Source organism: Melopsittacus undulatus, chromosome 3 (assembly GCF_012275295.1).
Source record: "Melopsittacus undulatus isolate bMelUnd1 chromosome 3, bMelUnd1.mat.Z, whole genome shotgun sequence".
In the NCBI taxonomy this organism is placed as follows: domain Eukaryota; kingdom Metazoa; phylum Chordata; class Aves; order Psittaciformes; family Psittaculidae; genus Melopsittacus; species Melopsittacus undulatus.
In genome coordinates this window covers 82770925-82786940 of record NC_047529.1, presented here as the reverse complement: position 1 = coordinate 82786940, position 16016 = coordinate 82770925, and the positions used below count along the sequence as shown (strand labels likewise).

The following is a 16016-nucleotide window of genomic DNA, read 5'->3' as shown; positions in this document are numbered from 1 at the left end:
AGCTTGATTTTAAGTAACACAAACTAAGCTCCATGATTAGAAGTTTATTAGAAAACTTTCAAAGTTAGTTCACATTAGCTATTCACTCACACTTATCTCTCAACACACATAGCTATTCCCATTCCTCCTCCTATACAGAGAGCAGCAACGCCCCGTTTTCCACCAGTTCGTTCCAGTGCATGCAGGAGAGTAACAAGGATGCGGCAACCAGAGGCACCGAGCGGGTGGCCAAGAGCAATGGCTCCACCTTGGATATTAACCTAAAACACAAGAGCCAATATAAAAGGTCAGGTTAAGAAATCATTTAACAAGCTTAGCTGAGTTTCAACATGAATGACTTCACTGGATACAGTCCTCGATGGTGACTAAACTTGAAATGTCAGCTACCACCATTTCAAGGAAAAACTGAACATGGGTGCAACTACTGTTAGTATTCCTTCTGAAAGGGTCTGTATTCCTTGAAAATCAGATCAAATTAAGGAGGGGAGAGTAATACGCATTTTGCCATCACCAGAAGGGTACAGGGACAAATACACTTCATGAAGTTGAGTGTCTGAAGTTGTACTTACAAGTGTGCCCAAGCAGTTACCTAGATCTGCTTACAAATCCACTATAATGAAGTTAGGGCCTGTTTGCTTGGAAACTGCCTGCTAGCAAAGCCAGCCTGCTAAGCAGTGTGAGGAAACTGGTGTTCCTATTTTTCCCATGGTGAAGTGAGTGCAAGAGGACTGTTCTTACTTGTTTGGAATATGATCCAGGTACACTGAGTATAATAACTGAATTAGAGGAGGCAAACTACTCATGGCCTCAGATGTATTCAATACCTTTTCTGGATTTACTTTCAGCTCTTTTGCTATTGCAACAGCCACCGATGCAAAGGCTTCGTTAATTTCAAAGAGGTCAACTTGTTCCAGAGTCCAGCTGGCTTTGCCAATCTGAGAAAACAAAATAAATAGAGGCCTTGTTATTTTTTAGGTCTTCCTCAGCACCAGAGAAAGCTTCCTGTAAGACTTTAATGTGAAGAATTGAAGCCACCACTTCTAAAGAGATGAAGGAAACAGATCTGTTTTTTTTTTTTATAGCCAAGGGTTGATGACAGTTCTTGAAGGCAAAAGACAAAACTTTGGTGTCAGCAGAAGTCAGTGCAATGTGCCATAACCTGCTGGTTTCTCTTAAAAAAGCTTGACTAATTTTACGCACCCAGTGGTGGTGGTGCAATTGTGGGAGTCAAACTGTCTGTGCTGCCCTTAACAGACAAGCACTGTTTTCAAAGCAGATTTTAGATTAAAAGTGTTTTTTTTTTTTTTCAGGACATGAGCCTGGTGCCATTAGAGATTCTATGCTTAATGCAGATTTTTACACAGGAGACAGAGAAATGATCATTAGTGATGCTGTCAAGTGTAACTTGTCTCTCCTGCCTTGAAGTTGAAAGCCTCCACTGGAAGACAGGCTGTTTGAGAAGATGGTTTGGCTCATGTTGTCACTTGAGAAACCCTTGCAGTGCAATTGCCTGCTCAGGGGCAGGCGTAGGCATGTTTCACATCTCTGCATTTTTACTTGCACTCACTCTGTTTCTAACAACAATGCTTTATCAGCAGAATCAAGCAGAGCAATGCTGTTTCACAATCAGCTTACCAGACTGGTGCACCACCAATGCTACAGTCCAGGAGGAGGGCCTCTTGCTACTGGGTGTTATTGCAGAGAGAGATTGGAAACTGTTCACTCTTTAAGATTTACTATGTTGCTGTAACACTAAAGTGCATGGCCTAGACAGTCTCTCACTGTGAAGTGAGACCATGAAATTCTGAAGAGAGAAACTGGTAGATGTGAAGTGTTTGATAACACACAATACAAAATCTACGTTAAGAAGTAGTGCGTCCTTTTTCAGAGTACCTATCAAATGATAGTCAAATACACTTGTCTGTTCTACAATTTAAACTAAAAGTGTTTATTGTGTATACATCTATTACATTCTTGATTGAAAAAAACTGAGATATGGTAAGAAAAGTTCTGATTTTCCCATCAAAAGCCATAGAGCTTGGGTGAGTCTAAGTCAGGCTTCTACATTGCTAGGACATTTCAGACACGAACAAAAGGCCTTTATATAGTATAAATAAAACTAAGAGGAATTCTAAAGCAAGTCTATCCTTATCAGCTGCACAAGAGCTCTTTTCACACTCAATTTCATAGCTCAGTTTTAAGAAATGATCAGCTGGGGTTGTTATGGGCTGTGTCTATATTAGCCAACAGTGTGGTACCACAAGGACTGCTCACCCAAAGCATTTTATCCAAGAACTTCATCCTGTGGACAGAACAAAGGGCACATCAGTAGGTGCCATAATGGTCTGAGCAAGTTAAGATGTGGTTCTGGAATGCACCTTCTTGTTCACTTTCATCTGAAAGGAGTCCAGTTTGCATGCTCTAACCCTTTCTGAAACACAAAGGGTACTGTCACGTTTGCTCATGCAGATGCACTCAGCTAGCCCTTCTCTCACAGTGGTGGTGTATTATTGCAGTACAACCAGGCAGTGACCTGAAAATTAACCTGGCCAGGCTCAGCATCAGAACCATATTGTGTTAGGATAAAATCATGCCCAAATTAGGTTAGTACACACATCCATGAAATAAAATCTTTAGCCCCCTAAGTTTCTAGGTGGCTTTCCACAAACCTGACTAGTTTATGTTCTGAACTCCATTCATACATCTATGTATTTGTGTTTTGTTTGCTTTTACAACGAGTAGGCACTACCCTGGTAGCACTAGAAATCTTAAACTTGTATGCTATCCACTATTTTAAGTCGTGTTTCCACTTGGTTTATGTTTTCTACTAAGTTTTCCTTAGATTTTAGAAAAACAAAGGCATGGTCAGAAAATGAAAAACAATTACAAACGAGCTTTTAAATAATAGATACAGATAATTACTTACAGCTTGTCTTATTGCTGAAATGGGCCCTACTCCCATTATGGATGGGTCTGTGCCTGTCTGAGCCCAAGATACAATCCGAGCCAAAGGTGTAAGACCTCTCCTAGCAGCTTCTGATTTCTTCATCAGAATTACAGCCGCAGCTCCATCATTGATACCTGTGTAATGACAAACAACTTGTATGTATTTGTTGGTTTTTGTGGCTTGTGCTGTACCACCTTTTCCCGCTTCACAATCTAGACAAAACAAAAATCACAGATCTTTTATTGATTTAGGTCAGTACTGTTCAGATCAGCCAAGTCTGACCTCTGACACAAAGGCTTAAAATGGGCACCATAAGTACACTGCTGTAAATGAGACACGTCTGTGATTCTATGTGGAAAGCAGCAGGGGGAAGAATCAAGGCACAATCTGAAGAAGAAGCACATCAGATTTATCAGGCAGACTTTGGAAGGGGCAGCAGAAGGACCAAGGAAGACATTTTAAAGCTGCCTGTGGCAGGAGAGTTATTCCCACAGGAGCAACATTTTCAAACACAAATGTTAAGTTTTCCTCTGTCCAGACCTGCAGTATTAGCAACCACTGGACAGCTAGTCTGAAAAAGAGAGGAAGTAGTTTCTATTTGTTCCAGCCTATCAGGTATTGCTGTAATTGTCCAAACACTCATATTGCTTCATAGAAAATAAGCAAACAAAACCAACTCATCTGTAAAGAAACCCTCCACCACAGTTAATATTTGAGTTCTACTATGTGTCAAACACATATCCATGTCGTGCAAAATACATTCATCAGTAACCACACGGCAGCCAAATCCCTCACAGCCTTGAGCCACAACCAGATACTACCCTTTGCCATTTCAGTTTTAGCCAGATGGACCAACCTGAAGCATTGCCTGCTGTTACTGTCCCAGTTCCATCTGTCAGAAAACAGGGCTTTAACTTTGCCATTGTTTCCAAGTTGCTCCCATGTCGAGGGTGTTCATCTGTTTTAACCTCTATTGGACCTGCAAAGCAGTATTCAACATCACCTTTACTTCCCTTATTTAAAACAATAACCCCAGAAAGTTGAAAAACAAAGCAGCAGGCTATATCCTTACAGAATAGCTTATGGAAAAGGCTTTATAAGTGGGAAACCATCCACTGATTACAGGAGACACAGTAGAAAACAGACTTTTTTCTTAAAAGTCAGCTCTCATTATCCATTCACACCTACCTTTTTTAGAGGGTACATGAACAGGAACAATTTCTTTAGTAAAATAGCCAGCTTTCTGTGCTGCCTCTGCCCTGTTTTGTGACTGTACTGCAAGTTGGTCTTGCTCCCCTCTGCTGACTTGCCACTGACTGGCCACATTTTCAGCTGAAATAGGAACACAATGCAAATTGCCATCAGGAAATACTAAGATTTTAAGGTGTACAATTGTAAGTACAGAGGTAATGAATGATTAATGATTGCTGTAGTGAGCAGCTGAGCCTGCTGAACATTTTCATTCAGATTTCCTCCTTTTGTTTGCTCATGATTCTCCACTGTGTTTTCTTTTGCAGGTGGGAATTTCTGTGTAGGATCACCTCCCAGAGAGGAGTTACACCATGTTAAATACAAACACAAACAAGCATTTCTAGTCTATTGCTTCTCTGGATTATTATGCTCAGATCTCTCTACAGCTACTTCAGAGGAGGGAACAGTTCTGAAATTACTCTGTTTCATAAGCAGGGTATGAAAAAGCAGTTGGTTTAGTACCCCATCCGAAGATGTAATAACCTGCAGAACTGTGTGTATGCACAGTACACTTAATTCCTCCACATTGTAAGCCTGTGTTGCTGAATGCTCGTTACATGCAGGGATTATCTTGTTTATCTTTCCTGAAATTAAGTCAGATTGCTGGGATGCAAAAGATGCAGACAGAACAGCTCAGACAGGAAAAAACAAATCAAAACAAAGCTAAGAAGCCAGAAGCTTTACAAAGCAGAAAATGCCTTCAATGCCTTTCAATATTAGGGATTTCTTTCTTTTTCATGACTACAACTGAAGGACAGCTTGAAATACCTCATTTGAAACTTCAGATTTCTGAGACTTCTCATCAGTGAATTCTTCCCCCCTTCCGAGTTAACTGTTTCATTTCCTGGACAGTCACCACTTACCTGTTATACCCATATGATACTGATAAAAAGCATCTGTAAGGCCATCGAGGATTATAGTGTCCTGCAAGGAAGCCTCTCCCATTTTAATCCCAGCTCGCATGTGAATGACATGAGGAGCCTGCAAGAAGGTATTTTGACAGGAGTCAGATGGTTTCTATCTCCAGTATATACTGAAGAGGCAGACCCCTGCCTTGGGGCTGCAGGTGCTGCCCCAAATCCTGGCAGTCTCCCCAGCTCCCTGTTCTGTCTCTCCCCCCAGTCTCCTGCTGGTGTAGTCTGTTTGGCCTCTTCATCTCCCCAGGAGGAGATCACCAAGCAGTGAGTGTTTACTCTCCACAGATTTAAACTATCATCCCTGGGGCTGTACAGCCATGGGTCCCTCATCTCTAGGTGGTTCCCAATTGCACTCCGCAGCCAGGGAATGCAAACATCACTCTCAGCATCCAGCAGAAGAGTCCACTCCATTTTTAGGCATCAGACTGCTGCCCCAACTCCATTTCTTAATACAGCTTTAGGATGGACACCTCAGAATAAAAGTGCTTTGCTTCCTTTCCAAGCTCAAATTGTTTGGTGAACAACAACATTTCCAGTTATTCCTTCTTTGGGCTTCTTGCAACACAGAAAACCCTGTCTAGGCCAGGTGTCATGAGCAAACAAGTATGTGTTTGCATGGCACGTTTTCAGTAGCTGCAGTGTCAGGTCTTTGGTTTTAACAAAGAAAGCAAGCTACTGAAGTCAATTATTGCATGTGTAAAGTTACTCCTAAGTGAAGAAACGGAAGCTGCTCTTTCAATCTACCTCTAGAGCATCAGAATCATAGAATCATCTGGGTTGAAAAAGACCTTTAAGATGATCAAGTCCAAACATTACCCCATTAGCTTTGAAATACAGGGTTTCAACGTGATGCTGTTTGTTGCTGGTAAGGCAGTGCAATATAAGTTCAGTGCTTTGCCTCACCTTGCTCATGCTTTCCATGCCTCCTGCAACCACGATGCTGGATTCTCCTGTCAGTATGGACTGAGCAGCCAAACACACGGCCTTCAAACCCGACCCGCAGATCATCTGGCAGCTCCATGCAGGCACAGTGTAAGGGATGCCTGCAGCAACGCTCGCCTGCCGGACAGGGTTCTGGCCAGCACCTGTGGGAACAGGCAGCACATTTCCTTTGTTCTTAAGACACAAACATCAGCCTTGACACTTCTCACAACAGGTACCCTCATTCCATCAAAATATAGAGCTCGCTCCAGAGAAGTTCCAAGGGGTAACCTGTAAATAGGAGCTTGGTTACCTCTCTCCTTTATATTGTTGACTAATAAAATACCTACAAGATCAGATATGGGACTTGTTACTGACAGCTTTAACATCTGCATCTCTGTCTTTGATGGCACATCAGATAAAACACCAACTTCAAATTAGTACTAGCCTGTTGTACACGTGTGAGAGCGCATTTAAATTGCTGCTTGCTGAAGGGCTTCTTTTCAGTATCATCTGTACACAAAAAGCAGGCAACTTTCCCTAAAAGTTCCTACGGGAACCAAAAGCACAATAATGCAAGGACAGTCCTGAAAGCTTCCATTCTTTGTTGCAATCCTGATGCAGAAAACAGGAGCGCTATATTCAAAGAAAACACTCTTCATGTGCATCTCCCCAGGCCAGAGTAATGCCAGCTCTTTTTATGCAAAGAAATGGATAAGGAAAGCACATCCTTCAGCAAGCTAAAAATAGACAGGAATCTGGATCAGCTTTAAGATAAAAATATTTCCTTTATTTTCTTGCTCCATCTTTAAAATGCAAACCTGCCCTATGACTGCTGATTGAACATTACCCTGGGAAATGCTGGGGATGGTTCAAAACAAACAATTCCCCATCAGCCATGTTTTCAATAAATCAGAATACTTGTCTCCGAGCAAGTGGTATCACAGATCTCACAGGAGGGTCTTGCACACAAACACAAACTCAGGACTCACTCCTAAAATCTCAAGAGTTATCATTACGTGTGGCGGTAAGTTTTAGAGAGGTGATGACCAATGCGCAGCGCAGGAGAAGGGATGCTGTAACAAAGAAACGAAACTGATTTTCACACACACAGTTAGCTACCTCGGGGATTTAAAGAAACCCCAAACTATCCCCCCACCACGTCCTTTCCGAAAACCCAGCGATGGGTTTGGTCACCCAGAGCGCACGGGGAAGGGACCAAGGTGCCGCTCTACTCCTTTGTTAAGGAACCACGTTCTTAAACCAAGGAACGACGGTGCGAAACACGACCCCCGAGCTGCTCCACAGCGAAGGAGAGATGCGGCCGTGGCGGGGAAGAGCCGGGCCAACGCCACCGAGCCGGGGGAAGAGGGATGGCCCCTTACCTGCAGTGAGGACCTGCCCCAGGATCACCTCCGACACCTCTGCGGGGGGCAGCCCGGCCCGACGCAGCACCTCTCGGATCACGGCGGCACCCAGCTCGCGTGCCGGCAGCGACGACAGGCCGCCGTTGAAGGAGCCTGGGCGGACACAAGACACAGCGCGATCAGCAGCGGCGCGGGGAGCGGGGCACACACACCGCACACCCGGGCCCGCCTCTCACCCACGGCCGTCCTGGCGGCGGCGACGAACACTACGGGGTCCGCGCTCATGGCGACGGGTGCGGAGCGGAGCGGAGCGGCAGCGCGGATCCTGCGCGGCACACGGACCTAGAGCCGAGGCGGCGCTGGGACCGCCCCTCACCCGAGCCTCTGCCGGGGGCGGGAGCCCGCACGGGTGATCCTTGGCCGCGCCCCTGGGCGGGGCCGGGCTGCGGGTGGCCGCGCTGTCTGTGGCACTGGTTCCCGGGGCGGTCGGACAGCGCCCACAGTGCGTCGGGACCTGCGGGTCTCGGTCACCGCAGCCCGCAGGGCCGGGCCGGGCCAGCGCCTTTCGCCAGCGGCGGCAGCGCTCGGTTTATTGTCTTTGACAGCGTAAAACGTGCAGGTCAAGTGCTCCGTTATCACACCGCGGCTTGAAGGGTGGGGTTTTTGTCATGGTGGCGTGGAACAGGGGCTGTGTGAGTAGAAAAAAACCCAGTCAAACCAGTAGAATATGAGTTTAAACCAAATGACACAAAATTGTCGATCATTGTTCCTCTCAGTTACTGACACCCAGAGATTGCCAACACCCAACACATCCTTTTTAATTTAAGAGAACCCTAACACACATATATATATGTTTTCTGAACACACACACACACACACACATATCTCCTGTGCTGAGACCTGTGCTTACTTGCTCACAGAACAGATACTCAGCCTAATGGATGTGCCAGCTAAAGCACTGCATTGAAGTTGTGGCTGAAGACCAAGAAGGCAGTAAGAAAATGTGCTGTCACTCCTGCCTTAGCTGGAGTACCAACAAAGTTGAGAGATACATGTTTTAACCCATGCAGTAAAATTTCGTAGGATTCTGGGTGGGGGAGGGGAAGGCTAAAAAAGAACAAAGTAAGTAATAGAAAAACACCTTGTATGTGATGGCAAACACTGATAAATACATACTGATGGATGCCCCAATACAACTGTGATCACAGTTTGCATGTTGGTTAATTTGAACTTGGTGGTATTAAATCTGCATGTACAAAATGTATCTGAACCCTCTGCGCAGAAACACTGAACAACAGGAGCAATACAGTACCCGAGTTGGATTCCTCTGGCTCCTGTCAGTCACTCTTCCTGCTTTACAATGTAAAAAGCTACAACATTACCAGACAGGAAAAAAAAAAACAATCAACTTCAGCTATGGAAAGACTGTTAAGACTAGATTTCACTGTTCAGCCATGCTGATCAGAGTAACTCCAACACTCAAAACACATTTCTCCCTTTAGATATTTCAATGAGATTGAAGGACAAGGTCAAAGAAAGGAACCATGTGCCATGAGATTTCTTCAGTTACTTTGGAGTTTCCAGCTTTTGGTAGGAGAAGAATCCTCTCAGGTATCTTCAGGAAAGAAAACCTCTGCAAAATCCCCTGGGCAGCCAAATGCTTGAGTGGACCCAAGCATCTAGAGTAGACCTACTAGTCCGCTAAGGATGCACTAATTTGCCACAGGCATGTGCTACAGCTTTTCTTTAATGCACTCGGGGCAGCTGGTAACACTAACAAAACCCTTAGGTTAAATCTGGACGCGAAAAACATTCTTTGAGTCTTTTCAAGAGACTCACCAGTAAATAATTAGTAGATATACCATACAAGCAAAACTCAGGAATACATGATTTTAAGCAACACAGACTGATTGTTTTAGAGAAATACTGTACAGTTCCTAAGCAACCCTATACAACTGAAAACAGTCCCTGGACCTTTCAAAAATTCAGTAGAGAATGAGTAATATATATTATATATATATAGGTGTATGAGGGCAGCACTACGTAACCTAGTTTATTAACTGTACCATACATCACTCTTCATGTAATGTTTCATTGATTACAACTTAAGGTCATTGATGCAAATACACAATCAATGACGTAAGATGAGCTCAGATTAACACAAAAAGTCAGCAGGTGTGCAAAGTCCAAAAGGAACAGTACACCTTAAGTATGCCTTACAGACAGGATTCCCCTGTATTTAAAGCTTTACAAATATCACCATAATTACTGGACAGAATATGAAAGGGGCTTCAGCCCCTTCCCTGTCTAAGCTTCACTTTTAATCCACAAATGAACAGAAGGAGTTTGAATGTGAAGCAGCCCTGGGGCCTTCAGGGCAGCTCACCCCACTGAGGTGACCTGCTGTACCTTTGCTCTCAGCCCCAAACAGCACAATTATGTGCATTCATCATCACTGATGGGCCAGGCTGCAATGCTGGGTGGCCCTGAAATGACAGAGAGGAATGAGTTGTATCTTGGTATCTTTAGCAGGCTTGCAGTATCCTATCTAACTTTCCTTGGATGGTGTCCAGGATTGAGATCCAAGTGGGTAAAAGGGACACATAAAGGAACAAAATAACATAGCAATTGCACAAAGGCAAATAGTTATGAAACATGTATGATACAGATCAAAGTAAAGTTACTTTTTAAATATAGATAAAACCTTCTTAAATGTGGCTAGAGAGCTGTGCTTTTAAATTCAGTGTAGTTAATAAGCAGCATAATACCCAGTAGTAAACAAGTGCCCCATGTTGGTAAATTTTACCATTTCTTGGAAATCTAAGCTCTGGGAAATTAAGTCTGTCAGTAAAATTAGGACATCAATTCAGAACAGAGAGCTTACTTGCTATCAGTAAAACAGTGAAGCTATGTTGCACAAAATTTATTTTTCTATAAACACACTGAAATGGATTTGTGCCTTACATAAAATACTCAAAGTGAAAGATTTTGGCATTTTCATTTGGTAATGGTGGTTCAGTTTTGCTATAGACAAAAAAATTGCAAAGAACAAGTAATTGAAATTCATAAATCTTGATATGAGATCATTCTATAATTTTCAGAAAAAAATTAATTTTACAACTTTCCTGTAACAGGAAATTCTCTAGTCTTTAAAATCGTTTACACAAATAATGGTACTAATGTCTGCTTTTCTGGGATCCTTACAGGAAAAAAAATGCACATGGGATTCCTCAGGGAAAGAGATGTGGCTCCTGCCCTTCCCTGGTGATGCCACCTTGCATCCTTCCACTTTTGCATAGCCAGGAAGAAACTGCTGTGCTCCTCTGGTCGCTCATGTAGATTCAACATTATTCACACCCTCATCTGTGTTCAGCTGATCTGTAGCTGGGTGGGAGCACTCTTCACAATGAAGTAAGCAAATGCCAGTGATCATGACCGAAGTTTGAAGCACAAGTGATCCATCTTCATATTTTATGGATCTGATCCTTTGCTGTACGTTTGGGACCCTTTGACCAACACCTGTGAGTTCTGCTACTGAGAACAGTAACCTGCTTTTTCTTGTTTCTCCTTTGGTTTTTATTCTTTGCTGGCAGCATGGGACACACCTGACTACTTTTGCAGTAGTGTGCATTAAATCTGGCCTCTTCAAAGACAGGAGTCAAACCTGCCACAATAATTATTTGAGACATCACATAATCCTTGATGCTTTCAGGGTTCATAGTTCTTATTTGAAAGCACTTAAGAGGCATCATCCTTTAGATACAGGTTTTCTGTGCTTTATATGTGTTTTAAATTACTTTTATTCCTGAAAAGGAATACAAATTATTCTGTGGTTGGTCTAAACAAAAAGACAGCTTTTTGCTCTTTGACAAAGGGACAGCCAAGTGAACCTTTTCTTCTTTCTTTAAAAAAATCACATCAGCTACCAAAACAGGTAAGCTTGACAACACTTTCCTGAGAAACAGGGCTTTTTTCACTTGGGGAAGATTAAAGGAAGCCTTTCCTTTTCTCCGCATGCTGCAACATTGTACAAGGATATATAGGGCACTCAGGCTTGTTGAGCACCTTCAGTACCTTAAGGCCCCTTCTTAGGTCTGGAAAGGCAATTCAGTCTTTCTATCAGTGGGCTGACACTCAGTTATCTATAGGAGGATTCAGCACATGAGGCATTTCTCAAAGAACAGAATGTTTTCCCAGTGAGGATGAGATTTGCATTTTCTAAAATTCCTCAGCCTCAAACTCCAACCTGATTGACTGGGTCCTTGGAAATAAAGTTCCTGGTAGGCAAAAAATGTTCTTGGCTGTACTACAAGCAATATGTGTTCTCCTTGACTCTATTTTTGTCAGGGAAAGCTTATAATCTATTCAGTGTTTAAAACAAATGCCATCTTCCCCTCAGACAAAAAAAAATCCCAAAACTAAACCACAACCTTTGCTTTATTAAAGCCATCACTGCCTTTCTGTGGCTTAAAGAAAAATGATGGTAAATACTTTGTTTTATAACCCTCATAAATATATGCACACCTGTACTTCAAATGCAAGCTTGCAGTATATATCAAGCATCCCAGAACTGAATTTGAGTCACCGTTTGGTTGTAACTTGTCTTAACTGATTATCGAGGTTTTATAATGAAAGGTTTGACTCTTGCTGGAGAGAGACTCTTCATCAGGGGGTGTAGTGATAAGGAAAGGGGTTATGGTTTCAGCATTAAATAGGGGAAGTTCAGGTTAGATATAAGGAAGAAGTTCTTTATTGTGAGGATGGTGAGGCACTGGAATGGGTTGGCCAAGGAAACTGTGAATGCTCCATCCTTGACAATGTTCAAGGCCAAGCTGGACAGAGCCTTGGGTGACATCGTTTAGTGTGAGATATCCCTGCCCATGGCAGAGGGGTTGGAGCTAGATGATCTTAAGGTCCTTTCCAACCCTAAATCATTCCTTGATTATCAGCCAGGGAATGTCTTCGCGAGAGGCACTGGAGTTCACTCACTGGTGTGGTCAGCCCCTAACAGAAGCAAAATTGCTGATCAGTGTGTGGCTGACACCAGTACACAGGTGTGTGGCTGACACCAGTACACAGGTGTGTGGCAGCATTACAAATGCTGCTGTCTTAGAGACACAAGAACTGCAAATCCAATTGGCTCTATGGAGCTGTATGTTACCATTCTGATGATTTTATACGCTTTCATTGAGTCTTGTATATGTAATTGTAAAAATTTATTGGCAATTAAAAGAGAAATCCTTAAAAGAGCTCTCTGAAGAAGTTTAATTACTTCTTGCGTTAGAAACGGAAGATAAATATGTGGCAATTTCACTAAGAGCCTTATAAAAACATCTCACCAGGGGATATAAAGCAAGCACTAAGCCTGTAACCTAGTATTCAGTAAGCTTCTGTAAGAGAGGGAGAGTTCATGGATGTCAAATTCAGGTTTTTTGCCACCCAGATCTTTACCTAGTAGTTACCTGGAGGACCTCTCTGTATCACTTTCTTCACAGTGAAGGAATACACACATTTTGTCTTTCCCAGGCATTTGCAGGCTGCAGTAGCCTTTCCTGGTGCGTCCCAAGAGCTTGTTTCCTGCTTCAGCAGCAGATGTATCACAGTTTTTTCTTCTCCCATCTCATGTCCTTACAAGTCAAGGACAATCTTTGCCAGAGCTGATTAGCCTTTCTTTAGTTCCTGATATTTTAAGGTACTTGGAAGTGCTAAGAAATCACATAACACAACTCCAAGCATTTTTTTTCTTCCAAACAGTGCCTTATCTCCCCTTTTCCCTATTTTTCCTGACCTGCAAACAGAAAAATGAGACAAAAAAAAAAAAGGGGGGGGGGGGGGGAGAACAAGCAGCATCCCTCTGAGCTTAGATGTGTCTTAGTCTTGGTGTCATTTCAGCTGGCTTCCACCTGAAACCAAGGGGCAAAAAAGAAACCCAGGACTGAGCAAGTAAAAACAATTCCAAGCATTTCAGGTAATGGAGAATTAATGAGTGATTTGCTGTCACTCAAGGAACCAAAAACTGGATGAAACAATATAAAGGGAGTTAAAGCAAATTTGAGACTGGTTGCCATAAATATCCCCCAAGAGGGCCCAAGGAGGAGGGTGGGCAGAGGTGTAGGAAAGCGTGTTTAGTTGCACAATGCTGTCCTGCCCACACACTCATAACCTGTTTCCTATTTTATATTATCATTATAGATGAATGAATATATGAATTTTGCTTTCTTGATGATGCTTGGAGAGATTGTTATCTGTCCTCTCATCTCAGGACAAATGGTGCTGCTGAGGGTTATGCTAGCACCCGTCACCTGAAAAGCAGATTTACTTGTTACCACACTGTAAACACAATCCAGTGCAAGTGTCAACACACTTATTTCAGTAGCACCAAAAAGTCCTGAGTTAGATCTCTCTGTGCTAGGTGCTGTGCAAACAGAGTAAAAGACTATTTCAGTTAAATGTCTACTCCCAAAGGTATCAGAGGACCGGTTAGCAAGCTGCTGCTATTATTTTCTTGAACAAAAATTGCAATGTTCACATGTTCATTTGAAAAGACAGAAGGAAGACAGACCAGAATATAAAGTTCTCCAGACTGATTCCACTTTAGATGCCTCTGGCTGGCTTCCTCTTGCTCAGCTAGCATGTTTCCCACAGATGTAATCCACACCTGTAAAGATAAATTTAAAGTAACTAAGTGCTGACAAGGGGTAAAAAAAATGCAGGAAGTGTTTCTACATGCTCATGAATACAAACAGCAAGCACTGGTGGAAGGTTTACAGCCCCACACCTTACAGTGTATCTGAGCTAGACCTTTATCTGTACTGTTAAAAATACACAAGGGAGGCCCTGTTTTTGAACATAACAAAACCCAGCCAAACTCCAGGCAAATATTGGGAGATCTTGTGTTTAAATCGCTGCTGATATACTGCAAATGTCAGGTAATTTATATACAGAATAGGAATACACAAAATAGAAGCAGTCCTGCGTGTATCTCTGCTATATGGAAAAAGTTTCAATTTCTTGTCCTGCTTGGCTTATACACATTTTCACTACTGTAATTTTTACATCTGTGCAGGGGGAAAAGAGGTAAATTTGCTACACTGATGTTCATATTAAGGACTACTCTGGTATTTCGCTGCCTCTCTCATGCTGCCATATCCCAGGATGCTAATCTGTTAATTAGTATCTTGAACACTTAAATATCTGCAAGGTATTTGTAGAGGAAAGCACAGATGGAAGTAGTGTCCTGGGTTCTGCAGTAGCAGTCATTTTTTTCTCCTTCTTTGTAGCTGGTGCAGTGCTGTGTTTTGACTTTCAGGCTGGGAACAGTGCTGATAGGAAGTATGTTTTGAGTTACTGCTCAAATGTTTACTCTGGCCAAGGAGTTTCTGAGCCTCATGTTCTGCCAGGGAGGAGGGGAGGACAGGAGGAAGCAGAGACAGGACACTTGACCAAGGCTGGCCAAAGAAGTATTCCATACCACAGCATGTCATACCCAGAATGTAACTGGGAGTTACTGGGAAGGGCTAGTGCTCTGGGGGTTGGAGGAGGCATCCAGTTGGTGCTCGATCAGGCAGGATGGGGTGAGTTTTGGGTTGGCGACTGGTGAGATGTTGTATTCTCTTCACTTGTTATTTCCTTTATGATTTTGTTATTATTTGTGGTAGCAATAGTGTTTTGTGTTATACCTTAGTTATTAAACTGTCCTTATCTCAGCCCGTGGGAGCTACATTCTTTGGATTCACCTCCCCAACTCTCTGGGAGTTGGAGGAGAAAGGGGGGGAGTGAGTGAACAGGCTGTGCGGCTTGGTTTAAACCACGACAGAGCAGGAAACCCCAAACAGCAATAATCACAGCATTATCTTGTTCAGTTTTAAAAAAGATAAGACTTCAAAGGAATTAACTCAACCCCTCTATCCTTGTGGGCACTCATCACATGATCCTTACCCTTTTTGGGTAAGCATGTCAAATCACTTGTAGCGTAGCTTGGGTTTCAAAGTGTTTCAAGTTCCCATGGCAAAACCTGTGTATTTGTGTATACATATATATATGGATGTGGGGACATGTGCATTGGAATCTATCTATATATATATATAGAACATGTTCTTTCTGTGAGCAGTGAGAGCTACAAGAGGTTCCTGAAGCACCTGCAGTGGTGCTGTAGCCAGGGACAAACAGCCAGAGTGACAAGCTCCACCTGTGCAGCTGAGCCAGCAGAATAACTCAGAGACTTCACTAACAAGAGGGGAAAGTGTTTACTTGTCCCAGTAGTGTTGCTTGAGAAATTATGTATAATACATAAGACAGATAAACTAAAGTAGCAGCTCAGTCCTAGACTGCAAGTACAGGCGAACAGACTGCAGGAACTGGGTCTGTTTAGAGAAGACTGACAAGGGATCTCATTAATACATATAACTATTTCAAAGGTGGGTGCCAGGAGAATGGTGCCAAACTCTTTTCAGTGATGCCCAGTGATAGGATGAGGAGCAATGGCCATAAACTAAAAACACAGGAAGTTTCACCTCAACATAGAATCATAGAAGGAACATGAGGAAGAACTTCACATTGAGGGTGGCAGAGCACTGGAACAAGCTGCCCAAGGGGGTTGTGAAGTCTCCCTCT

At 42.9% G+C, this 16016-nt stretch overlaps 1 protein-coding gene across 1 annotated transcript; it reads right to left on the bottom strand.

The window, feature by feature from the left end:
* Positions 1 to 15: 15 nt before the first annotated feature.
* ACAT2 (acetyl-CoA acetyltransferase 2) lies at positions 16 to 7779 on the bottom strand. The gene is made up of 9 exons (XM_005150109.4): positions 7640 to 7779; positions 7422 to 7556; positions 6019 to 6200; positions 5062 to 5179; positions 4136 to 4279; positions 3804 to 3926; positions 2927 to 3081; positions 825 to 935; positions 16 to 260 (listed from the first exon to the last, which is right to left on the bottom strand). Exons 1-9 carry the CDS (start codon positions 7686 to 7688, stop codon positions 93 to 95), a joined length of 1185 nt encoding a protein of 394 aa, XP_005150166.2. The 5' UTR covers positions 7689 to 7779; the 3' UTR covers positions 16 to 92.
* Between the last annotated feature and the right edge of the window lie 8237 nt (positions 7780 to 16016).